The 24,720-nt window shown below is 37.4% G+C and overlaps 5 protein-coding genes and 1 pseudogene across 5 annotated transcripts; 4 read left to right on the top strand and 2 right to left on the bottom strand.

Moving 5' to 3' along the window:
* The first annotated feature begins 2,497 nt into the window (after window positions 1-2,497).
* On the top strand, window positions 2,498-3,567 carry LOC106292392 (E3 ubiquitin-protein ligase RNF14-like). The gene is made up of 3 exons (XM_013727983.1): window positions 2,498-3,181; window positions 3,230-3,342; window positions 3,429-3,567. The coding sequence occupies exons 1-3, from the start codon at window positions 2,498-2,500 to the stop codon at window positions 3,565-3,567; spliced, it is 936 nt and encodes a 311-aa protein (XP_013583437.1).
* Window positions 3,568-3,660: 93 nt separating this feature from the next.
* Window positions 3,661-11,479, bottom strand: LOC106295093 (regulatory-associated protein of TOR 1-like). Its single transcript, XM_013730879.1, has 23 exons — window positions 10,786-11,479; window positions 10,479-10,581; window positions 10,311-10,393; window positions 10,069-10,227; window positions 9,860-9,976; window positions 9,589-9,746; window positions 9,156-9,310; window positions 8,909-9,053; window positions 8,749-8,827; window positions 8,565-8,666; window positions 8,267-8,350; window positions 8,067-8,177; window positions 7,417-7,767; window positions 7,165-7,348; window positions 6,239-6,784; window positions 5,827-6,144; window positions 5,612-5,738; window positions 5,245-5,369; window positions 4,999-5,144; window positions 4,816-4,917; window positions 4,627-4,712; window positions 4,429-4,510; window positions 3,661-4,354 (listed from the first exon to the last, which is right to left on the bottom strand). The coding sequence occupies exons 1-23, from the start codon at window positions 11,122-11,124 to the stop codon at window positions 4,016-4,018; spliced, it is 4,041 nt and encodes a 1,346-aa protein (XP_013586333.1). The 5' UTR covers window positions 11,125-11,479; the 3' UTR covers window positions 3,661-4,015.
* Window positions 11,480-12,637: 1,158 nt separating this feature from the next.
* LOC106295876 (uncharacterized protein At5g01610-like) lies at window positions 12,638-13,803 on the top strand. Its single transcript, XM_013731868.1, has 3 exons — window positions 12,638-12,764; window positions 13,157-13,211; window positions 13,295-13,803. Exons 1-3 carry the CDS (start codon window positions 12,678-12,680, stop codon window positions 13,663-13,665), a joined length of 513 nt encoding a protein of 170 aa, XP_013587322.1. The 5' UTR covers window positions 12,638-12,677; the 3' UTR covers window positions 13,666-13,803.
* Window positions 13,804-13,857: 54 nt separating this feature from the next.
* On the bottom strand, window positions 13,858-18,429 carry LOC106295875 (annotated as a pseudogene).
* Window positions 18,430-18,723: 294 nt separating this feature from the next.
* LOC106295647 (rhodanese-like domain-containing protein 10) lies at window positions 18,724-19,578 on the top strand. The gene is made up of 2 exons (XM_013731607.1): window positions 18,724-19,216; window positions 19,310-19,578. Exons 1-2 carry the CDS (start codon window positions 18,771-18,773, stop codon window positions 19,512-19,514), a joined length of 651 nt encoding a protein of 216 aa, XP_013587061.1. The 5' UTR covers window positions 18,724-18,770; the 3' UTR covers window positions 19,515-19,578.
* Window positions 19,579-19,757: 179 nt separating this feature from the next.
* Window positions 19,758-23,360, top strand: LOC106295646 (LIMR family protein At3g08930-like). Its single transcript, XM_013731606.1, has 14 exons — window positions 19,758-20,264; window positions 20,355-20,440; window positions 20,789-20,904; window positions 20,995-21,105; window positions 21,299-21,397; window positions 21,490-21,612; window positions 21,757-21,819; window positions 21,896-21,960; window positions 22,107-22,216; window positions 22,311-22,425; window positions 22,511-22,576; window positions 22,662-22,772; window positions 22,860-22,926; window positions 23,024-23,360. The coding sequence occupies exons 1-14, from the start codon at window positions 19,915-19,917 to the stop codon at window positions 23,069-23,071; spliced, it is 1,530 nt and encodes a 509-aa protein (XP_013587060.1). The 5' UTR covers window positions 19,758-19,914; the 3' UTR covers window positions 23,072-23,360.
* The last annotated feature ends 1,360 nt before the right edge of the window (window positions 23,361-24,720 follow it).

Raw genomic sequence — 24,720 nt, 5'->3', positions numbered from 1 at the left:
ACTTTCCACTTAAGATCTCTCACTACGATGAACCCAAAGTACATCCTTTGCATTATCAATGGCTCTTGGTTTTGGAGATTGGAAGATTGAAAGATTAGAGAATTAGAAAATTTAGGTTCGCGAAAGAGAAGATGATTTAAATGCTTACAGATCTAAAACGACACTATTTCATTAATGTTTAATCAGTTTTTAAAACGACGTTGTTTAGTGAGTTAACAAATGTTTACGGGTTTAACAATTGACTTTCTAGGTTTTTAAAATGTCATAGTCAACAAAAAAAATAAAAGTTAAAATGACCAATATTTAAAAGTTGGAATATTTTTTTGGTTCAAACATGAGTTCAAAGTTTTTATGGTTGTTTTCTCCTTAATATAATAAAACTTTGAAGGTCTAAGTAAAAATACTAACCGACTTCAAACAAACATATGCCTAAGTAAAAATATTAACCGACTTTAAGCAAACATAGGTGTGAAGAAAACGATTATGGTATTAAAATATGCAAAAGTAAGAAGGTATGATCCTCAGAGGATGTGAAACATAGTCAGAGCAGTAATGTGTCGATATCATCGGCCGAGATGTGGAATTCAGCTACGCCTCCAACCGGAACCATAACTTCACAACCTTCTGGGGCAGACATAGGAGAATGGTTTTGAAGAAAAATAGAACCACCACTCGACACAATAATCCGACCGCCTGAAGAGAAATTGGTAACCTGGGGATCTTCAATGAAGATAAGATCACGAAGATCAGGATAAGGATCCCACGACCACATTGACAACCAATGAATGTTCAAATGAAATAAGCTTACTAATACTCGTTAATAGTATATAATAAGCTTACATGTTCTTCAAGATCAACTATAACAGCAGAGGATCTATTAAACACAAAGGATTTTGTATTTTTGTGAATAATCCAAATTTTTGGGTTGGATAGGACAAATGAAAGTTCCAAAAAATCATATATTAGTTTTGTAATTGATTTTGAGTTTTGAATCAATTTTGCAGATAGCCCTTGTTTTATATGTGCAATCCCATTAGTTATATGATCTTTCGTCCATATTTATTAATGAGAATATTTTTGATACTGAATTTTTATTTTATATCCCTCTTTTTTAATAGTTGGCGGTTTATTATTGCACATATATAGATTAAGAAGTATTTTTAATTTCTTATATATTTTTGTAAAAAATATCACTAATAGTTTATCTAACCACAATCCAACAAATGATAAAATAAATTACATAGAATAAACAATTATATAACATAAAAAAATAAATTAATTTTACATTGAAACTTAAAAACATTATCTAATTTGGAACAATTAATTTTTTGTAAAAGTCAAGCATTAAAAACAGATGGAGTAATACACTACGAGAATTATTACAATAACTACAACCCATAAAACCAATAATTTTATATTTGTCTTATAAAGATACAAATAATTTAATTTGATGAATCGTTTTATAAAAAGTTACTTTATTTCAACAATGTTGAAAATCTCTATATTTAATATATTAACGAACCATTAACCAAATCAGTAATATCAACATTATTTTCATAACTAATGAAAATGTTATATAACTTCATAAACAAGAAAAGGTAAACTTTTAATATGCAACTAGATTTTGATCCGCACACCCGTGTAGATATTTGTTTTAACTTTTAAAAACATAAAAATTGTTGTATTAGTGGTGGATTATTATTTATATTGAAAGTTGTCTTGTTTCTTATTATATACTATTTTATCATTATTGATTGTTGTTTTGTACTTAATTTATTTTTAGCACATAAAAAATTATTAGTAATTTAATAAATAATTAATTATTTAAAGTTTTATTTATTTTTATGTCAGTTTTATATTATTCATGTACATTAATATTTACAGTTTCAAAATAGTAATTATATATAATATAAATGGAGTACTTATATTTGGACAGGGAAATTGATATGTTTTAATATTTATGAAATGTTAAAAATAATTTTACACTTATTTCATATCATATTATTTGTATTAATTTATATATGTATAATTAATTACAGGTAAATTTAATTAATTTTTTACTTTAAAACCATTTTGTTAAGATATATGGTCATTTGAAAAAAATCATTGATGCTAACAATATATAAAATTATTTGATTGTATATTTTTAAAGAAAATTACTAAAAGGATAATATACTTTTTTTATATTGTTATATCTATGTTTCCAAACAATTCATAAATATACTGCTATTATTGTTTCCAAACAGTTCTTAAACGCAGATGTTAACATATTCAGTTATACGCAAAAATATATGCTCGTGTAAAAAAAGATCAATTACAAAAATCGAAAGAAAATTTCCATTCATCTAATTTTGCAGATACCTTCTAAAATAAGCTAGTATTTAACCTAAATTCGTAGACCTAACTCAAAGTCAAGACAAAAGAGGAGAAAGCAAAAGACAGTGATTTAATGGGAACCTGCTTCTCTTCATCATCATCATCAACGTCACGCACAAGGATGGTAGATTATTACTACGACCAGGATGAATTATACGATTACAACAGAGTTTTCCCACCCTGCGACGTAAACTATGTCAAAAATCTGCATCTCCAAGAAGCTCTGGTTTCTTCTTTGGTCACTTCGATGGAGGAGGAGATTAACCATCATCCCCAACCCCAAAGGCATGTTACCTTGCGTATCAAGCACGAGGAAGAAGAACCGGAGATAAAAGCAGGGAACGAACCCGTAGAACCATCTAGCATGTTATGTATGATATGTATGGACGAGAAGTCTCCTTCCGACATGTTCCGAGGTAACTGCACTCACTCCTATTGCACCGAGTGCACGGTCCGTTACGTAGAGACCAAGATAGGAGAAAACGTAGCTGGAATCAAGTGTCCTGACGTGGATTGCCCTCACCTGATAGAGCCAAACACATGTCGAGATCTGATTCCAAGGAATTTGATGGAGAGATGGGACAAAGCTTTGTGCGAGTCGTTGTTCATGTCGTCGGGGAAAGTCTACTGTCCGTTCGAAAGCTGCTCGGCGATGCTGGTGGTGGAGGGTGGTGATGATAAAGTGACGATGACGGAGTGTCCGTCTTGTCACAGACTGTTTTGCGCTCAGTGTAAAGTGACATGGCACGAAAGGATTGGGTGCAAGGAGTTTCAGAGAGTTGGTAAGACTAAGAAGAAGTGTCGCGTAATTTTGAATGGAAAATTAAACATAGCCAAACGGAAAGAAAAGAAGAAGAATGTTGATAAATTGTTGATTCAGTTGGCTAAGAAGAAGCAGTGGAGGAGGTGTCCTAGTTGCAACTTCTACGTTGAGAAACTCGTTGGTTGTATGCATATAAGTTGCAGGTCAGTCACCTTCATCGCCATCAAATCATTATATTATGCATGTTTTTAATTTGTTTATTATTTTGCTCATTGGATTATTTTTGTAGGTGTGGTTTTGAGTTTTGCTATGGTTGTGGATCAAAGTGGGGTTATCGTCACTCCTGCCTAAGTACTCGGCAGTACTCCATGCGTAGCTTCTTCAATTCGTTTCTAGCAAATTCACGATCATTTGAATATTTTTATTGATTATTAATGCATATTTCCAAATTCCAACTGATATTCAAGTGTAACCTAAACAAAACAGCGCACAACTTTTCAGTATACTACTATCCTTTGAAATAAATATCACGAAAATGCAAACTTGTTTTCACCATTACTTTAACCATTTTTTTACACATGAAACCAATAATGAAAAATAAAAGAAAATCACACAAGGAAACATAATTATAAAGAACAGCAAAGCAGAGAAACTATTTACAGACACAATTTATGTGCATTGCATAGTAACTTATTTAGTGAAGCCTCCTCCTTCATTAGCTGTTAACTTGCGATCTTCTTTCTAACACTTCCACGGAGGCTTAACGAATAAATATAAACCACACCCACTTTACCCCAACACGGCCTAGACTTGTTTTTTTTTGCTTATGTTTTAATCACAAGAGAAACGTTTTTTTTCACTTATGGTGTGTGCGACTCATCGTGCTTGCGAGTTGTCGTGGGTGTATACGGAGACGAGCGAGTCCACAGTTCCAGCTGCAAGAAGAACCTGGTAGGGATGAAAAGCGAGGCAACTCACTGAACCAATCTTCTGACCCATGAAGGAAGGGTAGTAGAGGATTCTTCCTAGTTGTTCTCCTTCAAGGCTAAACACTTTAATTAGCTGTTTTGCAGATCCGCTCGCGATTATTGGAGCGTGTCTGTGAACAGCTAAGGCTGTGAGTGAACCCCTGTGAGCATCAATCGTCAGGTATGTGTCCCTTGATGTTCTAAGGTCAAGGAACTGTATGTCACCAGCCTGTGATGCACTCACCACCTGGGAAAAAAAGAGGAATAGACATTGGCCTCGGGAAAGCGACAAAGAATTGAAAAACACCTGACAGTTCAAACCTTTGAGAGATCAAGTCCAGGCTGAAAACTGAGTCCAACCACTCTTTCAACTTTCTGATGAGGCCGTGTCGCAAGGACAAGCCTTCAATATGAAAGAAAATGATATTAGGTGATGTATCCAAACAAAGTTTGGTGTTCTCATTTTCGTTATAATTGGAGTTCTCTTGTGTGAATTTGTAAATGAACAAAGTAACTTACGGTTCAGGCGACCGAACATCATAGAGTCTCAAAGATCCATCAGCGAAACCAGCAACAAGTTGACTCCCGTGCACTTGAGAAGCCGACTACAAATCACGACATTCTAAAGCGTTTAATCGATCATATAAATCCCGATATTCTAGCGTGGTTTTTATGTTATAAAGAAGAAGGCTATTCATGTCGACTTACAAGTGCTGTAACTCCGCATTCTGACTCAGAGGGAATAGATCTGATAAGTTGTTCTTTCTCAAGGTCCCAAAGTGAGACTGTTGACACCTCCCCAGAAGCATACTGTTAAATACCATTAATCCATAAATAACAATAAAAAGGCTAAGGTAACTTGGAAAACAAAAAGAATAAGCAATCACACACCAGACAGCCAGACTGTTGTTGCCAGTCCACAACAGCGTTCAAGTCACGTGCACCGGGCTTGTGACCCTGGATTGAAGAAAACCCCGTTACAAGCTTCTGTTTACCCTTTGTTGCATAGTTTTTCCATATCCGGACAGACCCATCACCTAAAGATAATTCCAAAAGCTAGTGTAAGACATAACTGCCATTTCTCAGCAGCTATAATCAATCAATTTGCAAACAGTGGGAAAGAGTTGTGAATATTACATGACGCAACAAGGAGCAGAGAGTCGTCAAGTTCATTGACGAGGCAGAGCTTTGAAATTCCTTTGTCAGGAAAATCATGATTGTCAAAGCCATTGAGAAGAGTTCCTTCCTCATAATTCCAGACTCTGAGAGGATAATACAGTAAAGTACTTAGTGCAGTAGAGGCATCTCGATTTAAAAAAATGTCAAAAAGAGAGACAATCAAATTTTAAGAACAGTTTCAACTAATGATATATCTAGCTTCGAAAGGGAACACCTTTTGTTTTGAGGGAACTAGACTGCAATTTTCCTACCATAAGGTTAACCTTAACGCAAGAAGTTGATCGAAGATCCAAATTTTAAATCTGCTCTGAAGAAACTTGCATACCTGATCCGTTCATTCTCGTCTGCAGCAACTACAATAGGAGAGAAAGGGTGAAGAAGAGCGGTCTTTGTTCCCGTTTCAAACCTTGTATCCCAGTTGGCAATAGGATTATTGTTGAGCTTGCTAATAGCTGGTCAAGTTAAAATGTTATAAGTCAGTTCAAGTGACTAGCATAGGCACAGAAAAAATTTCAGAGATAAAAGAGAAAAAGTACTTACAAGAGTGCTGGCATTTTGCAATATGCTCAAGTGCGAATTTTTCTTTCTCTTCTCTTTTGGTATCTATCTCTTGACTATCATCAGCTTCAGAAAGAAGCGGTTTAGAAAAGTGGCCACAGCTCCAGTTGTAGATAGTTGATAGTGGGAGCAAACTCCGTTCAGATCCACTGGCGCCTAAAAATGAATCAGCCAACCCCGAGTCTGGTGAACCCGTCAGGTGGGGCCTGAACTCTAACGAACAAACTCTCCTCAGTCCAGGTAGATAGTTTGTTCTAGGAGGGCTGACCGGAGGAGTCCTAAAACTTAAGGGCATATTACCTGTTGTCAACAACAGTGGAAGATCAAAACTCACAAACGGACAGCCTTCTGAATTAAGCAAAACTTCTAAAATTTTATGATCAAAAACAGCTACCTGCATGCATATCAAACCATGAGGATGAACGAGATAAGCCAGCAAGAGGAGTGTTAGATGTTGTTGCAGCTTCCCCTAATCGGCCAGTGGTCTTCGAGGGCTTCGCAACAACTTGTTCGATTCCAATGATAGAAAGCACACGCCGCCCGAGACTTGCAATTCGTGGAGATGGGTCTTTAGCTAATGCAAACATAGATCGAACGCACTGCGAATAAACAGCGTTATCAAACAGTCTTTGCTGATGGACAGCTCCATTGCTGACACTGTCATGCATGATACCATCATCAGATAATGGAGATCCATGCATTAGCCCAGACGAGCTGAGAGGGCTGCTTGAGATCCTCGCCTCACGAGCAACTGGTTGGCTTTCAGTGCTAGCTCTAGTCAGAGGACTCATGTGTAAAGAAACAATCGTTGCATTCCCAGCTTCATGGAGTTTAGCGATTGAAGGGAGAGAAGTAAGCAAAGAGCTTGACTGAGGCTTCCAATATGAAGCTGCGGCTAACTTTAGGTGCTTTTTGTGGCCAAAGGCAAAACGTGCAAGAGCTGTAGAGACATTAACAACAGGGGCTTCGGGATCAAATAGGAAAAATTTAAAATAAGCAAGCATAAGGTTCAGATGTATATGCAGACTGAACAAAGACAGATATTTGACAATGCACAAAACTATATATGAACTCTCTAAACGAGGGACAATATGATTATATGGTTGTATCGACTAATAAACTATCAGTAGCTCCAACTAAAGGCAACAGATAAACTTGGCTGTCTATGTGAATGGTAATTATTAAATTCAGCAAATAAAAATCAATATGGTTTTCCATTAGGTTAGATTTTTTTTTGTTTGAAGTTAAATGACTCAAACGCTAATTAGGAACCCACAAACACACGATCATGAATGTTCAAGAGTTGCATGCTGTGCGTACCTACAGCAACCTCTGACCGGACAAGTGGACTCCCATCTGAAACTACATCTAAGAGATTTTTAATGATAGCTTCTTCTGCTCTAATCTTTTCATCATCATCAAATTCATTTTCCAAAGAACTTTTACTTGAACCAAACCCAATATCAAGTAAGGTACCCAGGGCAAAAACAGCAGCAGCCCTTACCTGTAAGAGAAAGTGGTCAGAAATTACAATGCTAAAAGAAGGATAATATACAGAAATTTGAGCTTCACCTCAGGTTGGGGCTCGGAAAGAAGAGGTGCCAACTTTTTAAACGCATTTGCCTCCCTACCCATTATTTGGGCCTCCGTAAAATCTTCCCACAACTTTCCAAGACAAAGACAAAGCCATTGTAGAAACTTTTCTTGCTGAGAATCACTTGGTCTGGATAGTTTAAGGTGCCCCAGACAAACACCAATTAAATTAGCTTCAAGACATGCTTCCTGGCCTCGTCGGTGTCCGTCCACAATGACAGATAGAACAAAAGCAGCCATAGCTCGTTGGTCTGGAATTGCATCCAAGCTATCCAGAAATCTTATGAAGTATGTATGCCCCCCATCCTTCACAAGATCAATTTGACATGACTGTAAACAAACAGAGACAAGTCAATGTTGGAATAATCCAAAGACGTAGAAAAAGCTTAAGCAACACGAAAGTGTGATGGTCAGAGATAAACAACTTAATCTGATGTCATTCAGCATTCATCTCTGAATAACTAGATGAAAAACATAATGTCTTTTCCATTAGTCACTCTCGATAAACAGCAGATACACAGTAAGAACTAAGAAGATAGCCATAATAGGAACTAGCATTAATTTGTAAAACAAAACGCAGATGCATGACAAGCTACAATCATCTTCCGATTAAACGCAAAAGACTTTACCTTATCAAGTGCAAGAATTTTTGTCCATATGAAAACAAGGATCTGTCTTAGCTCATTTGTTGTTGTTTGCAGAAGCTTCAGCACATATGGGAATATTCCAACAGACAAAGCCTAGAGGAATTTTCACTTCACGTGTAAGGACAACCAGAAAATATTCTTTGTACGCCACAGGGAAAGAGAGTTCAAATGTAGAAGTATACCTGATCCACGGCCCATGAACCCATATCAAGAAATCTTCCAAGAAGTACAAGAGCACGATACCGATGGCATTGGCTAAGTAACACCTGAAGCAAATCAGAGTCTATAAATACGCTATGATCGTAATCTACAAAATAATGATGGAAGGTCCAGAGGGAAGCCAGGTAATGTCCCTTGACACAAATCTACTCAAAACTGTGCGAAAAATGAGGATTCAATATGTCTGTCTGTCTGTCTCTCTCTCTCTCTATCACACACACACAACAAAAATGGAAAAAAATACAGAGATTTAGGTTGCACCTGAAGAACAATAGGCAACTGTTCTGGTGGCTTCTTAAGCTCAGATCCATGATCAAGCCACACCTCAAAAGCTGTCAGTTGATCAGTAAAAAAAGGACTTGGCTAGAAAAAGAAAGAAGAAAGTATTATCATAACAGGCTCCGTCTTATACAATTAAAAGGAAACTACATGAGGCAAAACAAACCTCGAACTCTGTGTTTGGGTCCCGAACAAGTTGGGGAAGGCGAGAAAGGCAGATTTCAGCAGCCATGTCCCATGCATCCCTGAAAAGTAACAACTAGCTGAGGAAAAATCTAGACGCGTAACACTTTATCTAACGAAGGAATATGGTTCTTCGAGGATACCACATATGATGTTGATGCGTAGGAGGCAGCATTGGGTGAGATATTGGATTACAATTTGCGGACCGCATTATTCTCTCAGCAAGTAAGAAATTTCGGAAAAGGCTAGCGACCAACAAATCCTGTCTGAATAATCTCTGGAAAAGTTCTGCAGGGTAAAACTAACACTCATGAGGGACACTGAAAAACAAACAAATCAAGTTAAAGAGGATTGGCCTTAATACATCATGCAGAAATTTTGGAGAAATACCATGAGGAAGCACATTCCATGCAATTGTATCCGTCACTGCTGTGAAAATCCAGTTCAACTCTCCTAACAATGTCTTACGGTCATTTTGGCGGCCCGGAATCATGTCAATAAGTGATTCATCAATGATTTCTTTCAAGAGAGAACGCCTGCAAAACCTGCAATCGAAAGCTTTTATGAAAGCTGCAAGCTAAACTGAACGGCATAGTCCCACATGGACATAAATCAAACACGTTCCATATAAAGTAGTTAATAGTACAGCAGTCTAGAACTGAAACTGCACAACCTCCGTAGCTGATGTTTTGATGTTACCTCATGATGAAGCAAGAATATGCTAACTAAGACTCTATAAAGTAGATTGATGAAAAACGTTTTGTAGGAAGAAAACAGACATCTGAGTACGCAAAAAAAAGTGAGAGATGAATAGAGGATTTACCATTTCAAAGCCATTTTAATGGGTGTGGTGAGGCAAGCAGTAAAAACATCAGCTGGAAATTCAACGCTCTGAGGAAGTGTCTCATGTACATCACAAGCAGCAAGTAGAATGCAGTCCCTTGAGGATCCAGAGGAACCAGAAGAACCCCAATCATGAAGCTGCCATAAAGAATAGATGAATTTTCATCAATTTATGGAGCGGCAATTGCAGAACCAAGTCTTAAACTCGACAGGAGGATGTGTAACATGAGTAAAGTGGTTGCTTCCTTTACCTCAGCGAAGGCATTAAGAATCATCCTAGCAGCAGAGCAGTCAAAAACATAGATGGACGGTGTCTTCAACCAGGAATCAAGCTCACTGATTGGCAATGGAATGTACTGCGTATAATGCTACTCAAACACGAGTTCAATCAGTACGTGGTAGCAAACGAAAAGGAAGAAGAGCATGGTAGACAAAAAAAAAAAGCTAGCAAAAAACATACCTTGTTGAATACCCAGATTTCACCATTAGCAGTAGGCTTTGGCACACCATGCCCATTATAATGGAATAGAACTCTCTCGGTCTTTGCATATTTCCGACAAGTCAAGCACAGCTTCCTAACTTCATCGAGCGTCGGATCTAACTGAACCTTATATCGAGCCTGGGAGAGATAATACCACAAAAATGAAAAACGTAACATGACAAAACAATAACAAATAAGGTTGCAGGGAAATAAATAATCACCCTTGGTTGCCATCGCTCATACTGAGTGCTCAGATTTTTTCCAATAGCCTCGAGAGCTTTTGGCGGGGCCATCGAAAATGGGTCTGCCATCAAATAAAAGAGAAAGAAAAAGTGTAAACACACAAAAGAAATTATGTAATATAGGGTTAAGTTGGCAGAAGGTTGAACCTATCCAAGCCTCGATTCTAGCACACGGAGATATCTTAATAACATCGGGCGGATCAACAGTAATGTTCAAACACAGTACTAGAGCTACACATCCTGTTTTCATCTGCAAAGACGAAGAATTAAAAGTCAGCAAATAACATGAGATTTGCAAACGGATTCAATAAATGCCTCGTTTGCTGTGACATTTATCACCCAACCTAGTGTACACTAGCAGATAATGTAGTTTTTCTATGATCCTCTTTCATCCTCAACACCACTAAACAGAGAGAACAAATCCACAAGCTATACTCTAGATCAGTTAACTTACTCGCTCTTTAAGCCGCCATTTGGGAGCCAATGCAATGCCGTCGGAAGTCCCCAAGGGAGCAGAAGCCTCGGATGCGTTGTGTCTAACCTCTCGAAGCACGATAGTCTGAGGCAGGTAAGCCATACTGGTGGCTGTGGCGGTGGCGTCTCTCTCCTCCGTGCCATTTCCGTAGATACTGCTCGTGGTGGCCTCGGAATCTTTCCTCCGCGAAGGGACTGACGAATCACCGTGAGCGGTGGAGGAGACACAGTCGTCGTCTTCTTCGTCGTAGCGGTGATTGGAGGCCAAAGAAACGGAAGATTGCGAGAACCGAGATACCATCAAGTCTCCTAATGCCATCCAAATCGGAGACCACGCCGGAATAAACCAAAATCAAATCCTCTGCCCTAGATTATTCGTTCGGATTGGGGAAAGCTAGATCAATCAATCAATCAATAAAGCCACTGCACCAGCGGCTTAAGAGAAGATAATCCAGCTCGAATAAAAAAAACCTCAGGTGGACAGAGAAGCGGTGGCGGAAACCCTAGGAATCGAGATGGCGGCGATTGGGAGGGGATACGGAGGCGCGTTAAGCAAGTGGTGGCGGCAGTGGATGCGAAAACTGGGATTTAGTTTTTTTTTTGAGAGACAAAGGGGAAAAGTCTTCAAAAATGAATTTGCGTTCTCTTTCCACTTCTCTCTCTCTCTCTCTCTCTCTCTCTCTCTCTCTCTCTCTCTCTCCTTTCCGTTTTAAAATTTACTTTTAACCCTCTTGATGATGCAGAACTAAACCGAGCATAACCAGCTGGTGGGTGGTATTATTCATGTCCTTGGCCTTTGCTCCTTTGTTGTTCAAATCAAATTTGGGAGTATTTGTGGTTTTGTGTTTATTGATTACCTTGGTTGTATTGTATGGCTGTTATGTTGATTAACCATCTCTTTTATAGTGTTTTTAGTAGTTTTATATATAGTAAGTTTTCTTCAACGGTTTTATTTCCCGCGGATTTTGTGAGTTAAGTTTCCGTTATATCCGGTTTTCCTTTTTTACTTTATTTGAATTAGTTTCTTGAGTTAGTGAAACTTTAGATGAAAAATAATTACAAAATAATTTTATTATCATTTAATTTTCATGATATAATAAAGATATTTATATATGTGAAAACTTAAAATTTAATTTTTTTTCAAATTTTTATAAAGAACCTTAACACCTTCAATGAATATTTTATTAATTACTAATAATAAATTCTAAATATCTACACTATTTATTGACACTAATTATAACTAATATTGGTTGAAACTTATAGTGAATTAGTGAAATGTTGATAAAAAAATCACAACATTTAATTTTATGATATATTAAATATATTTAGATATATGTGTGTGTGTGTGTGAAAACTTAAAATTTAAATAGAATTTTTTTTAAAAATCTCTTCAATGCATATTTTATTAATTAATAGTAACAATTTCTAAATATTTAAACTTTTTGTTGACAATATATTGGTTGAAATCTATAAGAAATTGTTTATTTTATCCTTAAAATTATGATTATATATTTAATTATATTAATATGTGTGATTTTCTTTTAAAAAATATCTTTGTAAAATTAAGTGAATAATTACTTATCCCAAAATATCATGAAGTAGTCTTATTATGGTCACAAATTTTGTTAACCCATTATGGGAAGTTGGGCTAGGCCTATATCCTCTTCAATTTCCTAAAGTCCAAAACCTTTAAGCAAAGTTTATGAAACTAATAATAATTGTTAGTTCCGCAATCCACATCAGTTATTTCTCATTTCTACGTGTCAAAATATAATTGGCTGTTATAGTGATGTAAAAGAAAACGAATCGGTGATAGAGAAAAAGCTTCACTTCCTCCGATCTCGGCGAGAGAGAGAGAGAGAGAGAGAGAGAATGGATCAGATCTTGAACAAAGTCGGATCGTACTGGCTAGGGAAGAAGGCTAACAAGCAGCTCGATTCCGTCGGCGACGATATCAACGTACCTCTCTTTTCTCTCTCAATGTCTCTAATTCACTCACTACTACTTCCTTTTATCCGATGCTCTTGATTTCATCTTTTGTTTGATGGATCTACGGTTATGTAGATCCCTCCTCAACTTTTATCTGTGTCGCTTTAAGCTGGGTGTAGCTCGCTGATTCTTCACTTAGAACCACAATTGTATACAAAATTTCTACAATTCTCCAATTTTGAGGGCCGTTTATGATATTATTAGGTGAATTGATGTGTAGAGGGAGGAAGATCTTAAGAGTAGATAAACTATTACTAGAGATTTTTCAATTTTTATATTTGATAATCCTCTTTCTTTGACTGTGTCATGTTAATGATTAAACCTTACCTGTTAACTCATTAATAACATCTTTTTTCTTCCAGTCTCTGTCCACGAGCATCGAAGGAGGAACAAAATGGCTGGTGAACAAAATCAAAGGTCAGTTCTTTTTTTGTGTATGCCTACTCATTCTTGCTGTTTCCGTTTGACTTAAAGGAGTTTGATTTGCCTGTGGTTATCAGGGAAGATGCAGAAGCCATTACCCGAGTTACTAAAGGAGTTTGGTTTGCCTGTTGGGATCTTTCCACGCGACGCAACCAACTACGAGTTCAATGAACAGACCAGGAAACTCACCGTCTTTATCCCAACGATCTGCGAAGTCGGATACAAAGACTCATCTGTCTTGAGGTTCACCACGACGGTTACAGGGTTTCTCGAGAAAGGAAAGCTAGCTGATGTTGAAGGGATGAAAACGAAAGTAATGATTTGGGTCAAAGTCACGAGTATCTCTGCTGACTCTTCAAAGGTGCATTTCACCGCAGGGATGAAGAAAAGCAGAAGCCGTGATGCTTATGAGGTTTTGAGAGATGGCGTTGAGATTGATAAGTTCTAAGCTCTGATTTGCCGTTATCTCCTATCTTCTTATGTTTCCATCTTTATGTCTTTTCTAAATCTGTCTTTGTATATGCAATTGACGTTGGTGTTCATGAATCTCATGAATTGAATTGGTATCAATATTCAAAGTTACATAGAGCATACAATAGCAACTGCAGGAATCAGTAAGAGAAACAGAGGAGTCTACACATGTGACTCACAAGCTTTATTCAGTGACCCTTGGTGCATTGGTCTCAGTTCCTTTTGGAGCGTTAAGCTCCTCCCAAGCTTCGATCCAAGTGACCATTCCATCTGCAAGCTTGATGAAGTAAGGATCCACCTTCCCAAGCTTCTCGTTCACGAGCTTAGCTAGCTCAATGTAGCATTGCTGCACTGAATCACATTCTTTAGGAAGAGTCACTGATTGAAAGAAAGGTATGGCCTCTTCTTGCCAGAAGATCCCATTGTATTCCTTTCTTAGGTTCACGAATGGGTTGCTGGCTTTGCTGTGCCATATGTAAGGCAAACCAGTCTTCACTCCCCATCCCATGTGGTCACATATCACCTACATTTGTGGTTTTAACCATTGAACAAAAAGCAATGAATAAGAGTTGCATTTGACCAGCGTAGCTAGTGGTTTATACCATTTACCTTGACACACCAACCAGCCCACATGTCATCGTAGCGTCCTATTGGCTGCCCATCACCCATGAGTCTAAAATACATAGCTGGACCAATCAGCTCTCGATCATAAGCAAGGTTCATGCCGCACATAGGGAAGAGAGTTCCTTTAGGTATGGTCATGACCGCATCAACATACCTGCATATAGCAAAAGAAGCATTGCTTCATCATTAGAGCTTTCAAAAAAAGATAGGCATAACAAAATTGGTAGCTGAATTGAAAGATAAACTTTCCTGGAGTTTCTTTCAAGAGGTTTCACAAGCTGTGTGGGAGCGTCATAGTCAGGGACGTTGAGCCAGAGGCCATGAGAGACCGCGGTTATGGCTCCTTCACGCATGCTAAAAGGGTATCCACGAACAAAGTCTGCTCCATCACTGTATGGATCATAGAGTGTGTTAAAGAAATGTGGAGTTGATGGAGATAAGAGGTTCTTGATATGCTGCTCAAGTGCATTGATCTCTTTTCCTGATGGATCCTTTGCAACCTACATTGCACAGTTGTTGTCATCTTTGAGATCATAGTAATATATACACACACATATGTATAGAGAGAGAGAGAGGAGGGGCATTTACAAAGCAATCATCATCAATGGTGTAGATGTACTTCTTCTTGGAGACCATGTAACCAAAGCAACGACAAGCAGAGTCTTTAAAGGAAATGCAAGAAGACTTGGGACCCAAGATTCTGTTAATGTCGTTCCTGTTATAGAGCTCGTAGTCAAACCCTGTAGGGATGTTGATGGTTCTTGAAGGATCACCATCTTTAACTATGATCAGATTGGTATTGTTCAAAGAAGGGTCGCCACATCTCGAGGAAATCTAGGTTTCGAATCGTTGGTATCACGATGTCTAGCTCATCTTTCAGCACTGGGGTAGGTTTCATTGAAGAATACAGCTGCGACATTACAAATGAATAGGGAGAGAAAGAGTATGCTTAAGCACAAAGAAGCAAAGACAAGAAAGAGGAGAGCTGTACGGTAATGTGGATGAGTTCTTTGGTACTTATTTAGAGACGTCACGTTTAAAGTAACGAAGTGTAAACTGTAAAGTTATAAGTCTCGTGTTCTTATGCCAAAACATGCTTCCATGTTTCTTATTTTGCAGGAACATGTTTTATATCACATACAAATTCACGACTCTCACCCACTCTAACTCTCTAAACCCTAATCACGTGATAATCAAGTTACATAGAGAAACATGGGGAACATTGTTAGAACAAACCAATGTTCTAAAGATTTGGTCTAGGGGTGTCCGGCTAAGTGGCAAATCGACCCTAGGAAAAACAATATTCAATTCAAATGATGTAAACCATTTTAAATTAGTTTAAATCAGCGCAAACTGATTTAAATTTGTTTATATTTGTAAAGTTAAGTAATAATATTAGTACAAAACCACATTTTTTTGTGTGTGTATGTAATTTGAATAATTTATCAAAATAATTTTATAATTTTAATAAAGATAAATATCTAATATAAATATAAAATATATAAAATAAATCAATAATTTATTAACACCTATTCACCAAGTTAGCAATTTCTTAAGCATTGGAACAAACACAAAAGGTTGTATTGAAATGTTTTTATCAGAATAATGTTAGGAATTTTTTTGTTGAGCTTTGTATAGAGAAGAACACGAGTTTATAAAAGCTCTGATCAAATTATAAAAAAGTAAATAATCTTTTTTGAGTTATATTTTAGAGAAATTTTCTAAGATAACAATTTTTAAGTTTTTGTCACAAAAATATTCCTCAAATAAGAAAATGATCAAAATAAATTTTATTAAAGAATAAAAATGTACTAGGGTTTTAAATTTAAAAAATAAATAAATAAATATTAAAAAATTTAAAATAAAAAGAATTAGTCATTTTTTTAAGGCTATTTTTGTGACAAAAATTAAAAAAAATACTGTCGAGAGAATTGTCCAAACATTTTATTTAATTTAATAACTTGTAAGCAAAGAACAAAAAAAGCTGGGAAGAACGTTGAGAAATCGAAATGAGAAGTAAGAACTACATTGTTAATATCTTACAATCTCTCAAACAAAACACTCCCACGGCCACACACCTACACATATCACAATGACCGCCCAAAGATCCAACCAAAATAACTGAAACAAACGTAGAAGAAAGACACGGAACGTTTTTAAACTAAATTATCTAAGAAGACGAAAACATTCGTTTGATTCCAGTTTTCTGCTCTGTTGTCAGCCTAGAAGGGAACTTAATGTTGAATTTGATTCTCAAGTTCCCTTTCCTTGATGGATCTTTAGGAATCGGCATGCCTTCGCCTTTCACAACCTCTTCATAGGAAGGGCTGATCACGTTGTTGACCGGAACCGTTAGCGTTCTCCCATCCAAAGTAGTGACCTGAGCAGTGTAGCCTATGAGTGCTTCCACGAGAGGGATCTTTTGCGTGATCACAAGGTCGTTCCCGTCTCTCTTGAACACAGCGTGTGGCTTCTCATCAACTATGAATACAAGATCTGACGGTATGATTCCTCGCTGCTCGTTTCCTTTCTCAGGGAAGGTTATCTTTGTTCCTTTCTTCCATCCAGGCTTGATTTCTATAGTCAAGATCTCTTCGACCGTTGAGGGTCTCCTGCATTGGAACATAATTCACATTACTTAATGTTCATGAGTCATGAGTCCAACAGAATCTATACAGTGGCTAAGGACTAGTTTCTAGCATACTGAAACAACACAACTCAAAGATGAACACCAGGTCTAGGATTTTGAACCAAACCGAAATTTCGGTTAGAAGTTTGGTTCGATTCGGTTCGGTTTTTGGTTCGGCAATTGGTTACTTTAGTTTTCTTATTTAATAAAAAGAAAATTATACCCAAACCATACCAAACACTGAACCAAACTAACCAAATTTCCAACTGAACTAGCCGAATTTAACCGAACTTATCCCAAACTTTAACAAAATTAAACCAAAATCTAACAGAAATAAAAAACTTTGGTAGGTTTTCCAAAACTAAACTATCCGGAACCAAATTTATTCTGGGTTAATTCGGTAAGATTTATGTTGAGCCAAAGAACTACCCGAACCGAATAACCCGAACTAACCAAACCCACATGCCTAATGAACACAACCAGTCTCGACCTCTAAGTAAAACTTTATCAGAAAATCAATGTTTTGGAACTTAAATCTACAAGGAGGTAGTTTCTTAAACATTAATGCAAATGCATAGCAATGTATGTGAAAATTAGAGGCCTAGCTAAAAAGTTGAAGGAAGTACCCGAAGGAATCAATAACGTCCCGAGAGATTTTCATCTTCTTAGTGGTTCCTTTATACAAATCCTCCAAACTACAAGGTAGTTGTCTCTCTATAGGAGCAGCTTTCCTCGGTGGAGCAGCGTTAGAGGCTTCTCCTTTAGCTGACCTATAAGAAGAGAAAACTTCCCCAGGGAACGGGAACGGGAACGGTGAGTCACCAAAGGATCTTGAGCTTCCAAAGAACTCCGAGAAGATGTCGTCAGCGCTTCTACCGTTGAACCGGAACGAAGCTCCTCCGTTTGGACCACCCGGAAAGCCGCCGGAACCGGGAGGCGGAGCCTGGCTGTTTAGACCTTCTTCTCCGTATTGATCGTAGATGGCTCGCTTCTGAGGGTCGCTCAGAATCTTCGGTCAATGCAACCATAAGAACAGATCATCAACAGTTTTGTACACCAAAAAGTTTTGAAATTTGGTAAATTTATCAGCTTTACTGAGTCAGAGAAGTGAATTGAGGAACTAACGAAACTGCTCAAATTCAAATTCCCGGAAAAATTGGAACTTTGCTTGCATATGTAATAAAAATTCGAGTTGTGTAAGAGAATATTTACATCGTAAGCTTCGGAGATCTGCTTGAATTTGGCTTCGGCTTCTTTTTTGCTGTTAGGGTTCTTGTCGGGATGCCATTTCATGGCGAGTTTGCGATAAGCTTTCTTCAAATCTTCATCTTTCGCGTTCCGATCAACTTGAAGAACCTTGTAATAATCGACACCCATTGCTTGCTCTTCCTTCGTTCTCAAACTCGATCTTCTTCAATTAAAACTTAGCTCGATCATGTTTAGAAGACACATGACAATTTATCTCCAAGCGGTTCTGTTATTTGTTATTTGTTCTTTGCCGCCGGTTATTCTGGTTCGGTTTGACTTATACATACTTTACACCAAGCTCAACCGAACACACTTAATTGGGCTTTGTATTTTAGAAGACATATGTATGCTAATCATTATTATTTGGCCCATATATATGATTGCTTGGCCCATATTTATTATTATCTATTACTGTTATTCGTATGACATATGGCAAACAGCGATTGGCTATAGAAGCACTCTGTATGACAAATGGCGCAAAACGATTGGCAAAATATCATAAATGTAAATCTTCCTCAGCAAGAAAAATATCCAAAAACATAAAAGTTAGTTAAATTTCCTTTAGAAAAAAAAGTTAAGAGATGACGACACTTCTTCTTCCTCAACCAAACCGTATTTTCAAGCCACCACTAGTAGTACCAAACCAACGCCTCGGAAAACCGTACAGATTACCAGTGATCTCCGCCGTATCCGGTCAGCAGCTAGTAGCTTCCGGAGAGGTCCGGGCGGTGGAGCCGAGAGAAGCGAAAACGTTGGTATCGTCGGAGGGATACGTGCTGTTAGACGTGAGACCGTCGTGGGAAAGAGAAAAGGCACATGTGAAAGGATCCTTACACGTGCCACTGTTCGTGGAGGATCCAGACAATGGGCCGATCACGCTGCTTAAGAAATGGATCCATTTGGGATACATTGGGCTTTGGACGGGCCAGAGATTCACCATGTTTAATGACGAGTTTACCCTCCAAGTTGTAGAGGCTTTCCCGGACAAGAAGAGTAAAGTGCTTGTCGCGTGCGGTGAAGGACTCCGGTATAGATTTGACATAAACTGACCAAACTTAAACTAGTTCGATTTCGGTTCGGCTTTGTTTGGTTAATGTATATGGTTTTCTCACAACCTCAGGTCGTTGATGGCAATATCAAAGCTGCACAGAGAAGGTTACAAAAGCTTAGGATGGTTAACCGGAGGGTTTAACCGAGCAACCGAAGGAGATTTTCCGGAGATTGAAGGTCCGGAAGAGCTTCGTTTTGCAACTATAGGTGGCGCATCATACTATTTCCTCAAACTACTTGTATTGTTGCCGAATTTTGGCAAAGAAAGCCGTTGAATTTCACTAAATAAGAATGAAATATTGTTATTTTCTCGTAAAAAATGTGCCCGGTTTTACACAATTGAACCGGTTTTATTGTTTTATTACATGAATCATTTTGCTTCGGACAGATTGTCTTCAGACAAAATAGGCAATTACGTTTACACCCGAAAACCATCTGGCACTATTGTCTTATTCCGACGTAATTAATTCAACCAAAGCGAGGGCAATTATGTATTTTAATAATAATGTTTCATCACCTTCCTCTTCCTCCGTCAGATCTGCGAAAATCCCCAAATTCAATTTTCAAAATTCGAACACCGAGAAAACCCTAGCTTTCCCAATTGGGTTCCTGCGTCTTCAAAATCGCTCTTTGAATCGGAATCTCTCGAATTGGTGACCTCGTACATTGCACACGATGGGCGATTTCAACCTCGCTCTCGTGATTGTCGCGATCGTCGTCTGCGTCATCGTCTTCATCTCCAGCATCTACCTCCTCGTCAATTACCAGCATCCAGACGACGCGAACCAGGCCTACTTCCCCAAATTCGTCGTCGTCTTCGGCCTCTCCATCGCCATGATCTCGATTCTCATGTTGCCGGCGGACGTGGCGAATCGGCACGCTTGCCGGCACGCTATCTACAACGGTGCTTGTAATCTCACTTTGCCCATGAAGGAGCTATGGCTTGCCGTTTACATCGTGGACGCTATCCTCGTCTTCTTTGTCATCCCCTTCGCAATGTTTTTCTATGAAGGCGACCAGGACAAGTTCGTGTCTTTATGAAATTAATAACCTTTTTGTGTTTTGTTGATTGAGTATTGTTGACAGTTTTGTGGGCTTGCTTTGTTTCTCTTCAGGAGTTTGGGAAAGAGGATAAAAAGTTCCTTGCTTTGGGTCGTAAGCACGGCTGTTGTTTGTGCTCTGGTGCTTGGAATCTTATACGGTTAGCTTCTCTTCTGTTATCAAGAGTCTTCAAGTCATAACTTAAACCATTAGTGAGCATGTATTATGGACGTTCATCTGTTTTTGATCTTATTTTCACTGTGAATTAACGTCTTTAGACTGCATTTCTTTGAAGTTTGAGCTGATAAATTACCTAATTAGGCCTCAGGTCGAGATATTTTGTTATATTTGTGCTAGGAATAGCTTAGGATTGTTGATAACATCTTTATCTTACCTGCAGAAGTTATAAATCTATCTTCATAGTTATTGAATTTTATATGGGCAGTTCGTGATTGTGTTTAATTTATGTTGGATTCACTCTTTGTATGCTCTTTTACGTCAATGTTAGGTGTTATTGGAAAGGTGGACTTCACTGTCAGGCACTTGGCTTCTGGGACGACCTCTTTCCCTACTTCATGGCAATTTTCAAATAATCAACCATGTATTGGTAACACCGCTCGCCAGGTAAAATATTTGCGTTATCATGATTCATTTATGCCATAGAGAGTTTCAGCTTGTAACATTGTTTCTTCTGTCTCTGGTTAATCGATGCAGTGCTCAGCATTTACAGCTAGCGTCGCGTCTGAGAAAACGTGGACCATGCGTACTACTTTTCCAGAATACGTTGTCGCTCTTGCGACAATTGTTGGGTCAGTTCTTTTCACGGTAAGAGCATTGTTCTATCATGTTGAGTAGTGTCTTGTATGACTTGTCTTACAATATGAATTCGTCATTGACTAACACAAGCTCTCAACACATGATATGCATCTAGTTCTGTATTCTTTGTGGTGCACGGTGTTTGATTTTGAGTCTCCCACAAAATATATGATAACTGATTTGTTTTCAATTATGTTTCTAGATATTCGGTGGCGTTGGTATTGCCTCCCTACCATTAGGACTTATCACTGCTTTCATCCGGCGACCAAAGGCTGTTATTACTCGATCACAATATATAAAGGTTTGGTTATTGTTCTTCTCAGGAAGCATGTCATCTAGATCTTGAGCCATTTCCACTCTCATTTTCTAACTAAACTCCGTAATGTTTTACAGGAAGCAACTGAACTAGGGAAAAAGGCTAGAGAACTAAAGAAAGCAGCTGATGGACTTCGCCAGGAAGAAAAAGATGGTGCTAAAGGCAGGAAGTGGAGGAAGAATGTGAAAGCAGTTGAAAAGGTACATAATTGATCTCAAGGTTGCTGCTTAATTGGTTATGATATAGAGTCTCTAAGATTTGTAGGCGGCTTTACTGTGTTTGATATTGGATTTTAATTTCTTAATGTCCCCTGATTCCTGTAATTGAATGTGGTTAACCTCCAGGAGTTGCTCCAATTGGAAGAAGATGTGAACCTCTTAGAAGAAGCGTATCCTCAAGGAGAGAAGGTAAGACGTTTGTATCTTAGAACTTCATCTATAATATTTTAGTTATCCAATTTTTATGTTGCCTTGTTCTTTTCAGGCAGAAACTGCATGGGCTTTTACTGTACTTGGATACTTGGCCAAGTTTATTCTTGGAATCATAGGGTTAGTATTTATTAAAAAATAATCTTATTTACAGTTGTGCTATGGCCTTAGTTTATTGGCTAAATGTTATATAATCATTCATAGAGGTCTGAAGATCCTTAGCTAAGCTTCTTTAATGGTTTTTTTGTTTGTTTATGTCTTTGTAGATTGATCGTTTCCATTGCTTGGGTTGCACACATCATCATATATCTACTTGTGGACCCTCCTCTCTCCCCTTTTCTTAACGAGGTTTTCATTAAGCTTGATGACGTTTGGGGTAAGTTAATACTTCTGTTCTTGTTATGTTAAATCTATACAAGGTTTCATTATGTGTCAGTCTGACTCTATGCTGTTTGTATGTAATTCTCTAGGTCTTCTAGGCACTGCCGCCTTTGCTTTCTTCTGTTTCTACCTTCTACTTGCTGTCATCGCTGGGGCAATGATGCTGGGTTTGAAGCTCGTCTTCATTACCATTCATCCAATGAAGTAACCCACCTAATAGTTTTAACGGTCTTTGATCATTCTCCAAGGTCGTTTCCTTTTCTTTAACTTCTAATCAACGTGTTTGCAGATGGGGAGCTACTCTAATGAACTCTTTCCTCTTCAATGTTGGCCTCATTCTTCTTTGCTCCATCAGGTTGGTTCATCTGGTCTCTTCTTTATCTTCTCCCAGCTAGGATCATGCCATCACTATCTGAACTGTGGTTCTTTTAATATTGCAGTGTGATTCAATTCTGCGCCACTGCCTTTGGATATTACGCACAAGCCACTGCTGCACAAGAGATCTTCGGTCACACGTTGCAGTCTCTTAGAGGAATTAAGTACCTCTACAAGTAAGTAATAGTGGTTAAACATATAACAGTCTTATGTTATAGCGCCATCTCATGTCTCATTGAGCGATCGATCTGGTGTAATCTCAGGTACAACGTGTTTCAAATCGGGTTTGTTATCCTGGCTGGACTGACCTTTCTATATTACATTACCTTCGTAAGTCATGTTTCATCTTCATCTTACTCCCCCAGTTCTGTCTTTTTGTATTAAGTGTTTGGAGTATCATTTATATGCTCTTTTGGGGTATTGATAGGGATGGAGAAGAAAAAAGCCAAGCGCCCGTTTCCAGCTCTCTTCTTAATGTAAAAACCATTTGCACTGTTTCGGTTCTTCGACGTTGCACTCACCAGGGATCTTGATTGAGTGTTGCTGACGAGGTGTTCACTTGTTTTCGGATCATCGATTCTGGAAGTACTTGGAGACGGCTTGTGAGTCTGAGGTTCTTTACTTGAAATGTATTATTTTTTCTTTCTTGTGTATTCACTGTTTGGTTGTTGCTATCTTTCCTGTCTTGGTCTATTGTACTGTTTCCGATGCTAGATTATGACATTATGTAATCGTTTTTTAATGAGAAGTTTACTTGAATTTCACAAGCTGCTCTGCCAAAGACTTCGTTGTGGTTGGATAGGATTGGTTCAGTTGACATTTGGGAACCATTGTTCTTGATATCTCAATGGTGTTTCTGGTTCAGCTGATGCGTCCATGTGTATCTCAGCAACTCGATTCACAGCCAAAGAACATAATACCTATCTTTTTCAGTCTTCTCCGTCAGTGATATAAACACTTGTCCGATTTTTGTAATGAATTTAAATAACCGGATTATCTCAGCTCAAGGATTGTCATCAGATCATCATGCTCTCGTTGTTGTTTAACGTCATCAGATCATCAATCTTCATGTTGATCAACTGTGTTAACCACATTCTACATTTGTATTAATGTATACTAAACTCAACCATGAGCATTGTTCAATAATTTTTATAAGTTAATTTAGTAAAATTTCATATACTACTTAAATTAGTGGACTAACTATTATAAAATCGTTATTTTCTAAAGAAATGGAGACAACAAAGGTTCCAAACTTCTTTGACCAACATCATATATTAGTGCATGAGGCAATTATGTATTAAAGCAATATTGTTATATATTTTTATTTTTTCTCAAAATCTATGTGCTACGAAAATATTGAGTTTTACGTTAAACGCTCTATATACTGAAGCCTAAAATTTTTAGTGTTGTTTTAAAATTTCTAACCACATTCTATATTTGTATTAATGTATGTTAAACTCTCTTTCATAGTATCTGAGAATCGTTTTAATTTTTTATTAATTAATTAGTAAAACTTCATAATACTATCTTAATCACTGGAATAATCATTACAAAATCGTTATTTTTTTGAAAAACTGACACAACAAAGGCTCTAAACCTCTTTCAACATCATCATATTTTAGTGTAGAATGCAACTATGCATTAAAACAATATTTTCATATTTTTTGAAATTTTCTCAAAATCTATGTGTTAACCTCTACAAAAATATTAAATTTTGGTAAATTCTTTATATATTGAACCCTATAATCTTAAGTGTTGTTTTAAAATTTATAACCACATTATAAATTTGTATTAATGTATGTTAAACTCTCTTTCATAGTATCTGAGAATCGTTTTAATTTTTTATTAATTAATTAGTAAAACTTCATAATACTATCTTAATCACTGGAATAATCATTACAAAATCGTTATTTTTTTGAAAAACTGACACAACAAAGGCTCTAAACCTCTTTCAACATCATCATATTTTAGTGTAGAATGCAACTATGCATTAAAACAATATTTTCATATTTTTTGAAATTTTCTCAAAATCTATGTGTTAACCTCTACAAAAATATTAAATTTTGGTAAATTCTTTATATATTGAACCCTATAATCTTAAGTGTTGTTTTAAAATTTATAACC

The sequence above is a fragment of the Brassica oleracea genome, chromosome C5 (assembly GCF_000695525.1).
Source record: "Brassica oleracea var. oleracea cultivar TO1000 chromosome C5, BOL, whole genome shotgun sequence".
Classification (NCBI taxonomy): domain Eukaryota; kingdom Viridiplantae; phylum Streptophyta; class Magnoliopsida; order Brassicales; family Brassicaceae; genus Brassica; species Brassica oleracea.
Note: the sequence above shows the minus strand (reverse complement) of the source record. Positions and strands in the feature narration are given on the sequence as shown.

Coding starts and splice junctions, on each gene's coding strand:
- LOC106292392 (XM_013727983.1), top strand. CDS start 2,498: ATGGTAGATTATTACTACGACCAGGATGAATTATACGATTACAACAGA. Junction 3,182..3,229: donor AGACTAAGAAGAAGTGTCGC/GTAATTTTGAAT, acceptor AAAGAAAAGAAG/AAGAATGTTGATAAATTGTT. Junction 3,343..3,428: donor TGTATGCATATAAGTTGCAG/GTCAGTCACCTT, acceptor TTATTTTTGTAG/GTGTGGTTTTGAGTTTTGCT.
- LOC106295093 (XM_013730879.1), bottom strand. CDS start 11,124: ATGGCATTAGGAGACTTGATGGTATCTCGGTTCTCGCAATCTTCCGTT. Junction 7,349..7,416: donor TTTCCGAGCCCCAACCTGAG/GTGAAGCTCAAA, acceptor TTTCTCTTACAG/GTAAGGGCTGCTGCTGTTTT. Junction 6,785..7,164: donor CCGGTCAGAGGTTGCTGTAG/GTACGCACAGCA, acceptor ATGTCTCTACAG/CTCTTGCACGTTTTGCCTTT.
- LOC106295876 (XM_013731868.1), top strand. CDS start 12,678: ATGGATCAGATCTTGAACAAAGTCGGATCGTACTGGCTAGGGAAGAAG. Junction 12,765..13,156: donor CCGTCGGCGACGATATCAAC/GTACCTCTCTTT, acceptor TTTTTCTTCCAG/TCTCTGTCCACGAGCATCGA. Junction 13,212..13,294: donor GCTGGTGAACAAAATCAAAG/GTCAGTTCTTTT, acceptor TGTGGTTATCAG/GGAAGATGCAGAAGCCATTA.
- LOC106295647 (XM_013731607.1), top strand. CDS start 18,771: ATGACGACACTTCTTCTTCCTCAACCAAACCGTATTTTCAAGCCACCA. Junction 19,217..19,309: donor GCGTGCGGTGAAGGACTCCG/GTATAGATTTGA, acceptor TCACAACCTCAG/GTCGTTGATGGCAATATCAA.
- LOC106295646 (XM_013731606.1), top strand. CDS start 19,915: ATGGGCGATTTCAACCTCGCTCTCGTGATTGTCGCGATCGTCGTCTGC. Junction 21,398..21,489: donor CTCGATCACAATATATAAAG/GTTTGGTTATTG, acceptor AATGTTTTACAG/GAAGCAACTGAACTAGGGAA. Junction 22,927..23,023: donor TTCTATATTACATTACCTTC/GTAAGTCATGTT, acceptor GGGTATTGATAG/GGATGGAGAAGAAAAAAGCC.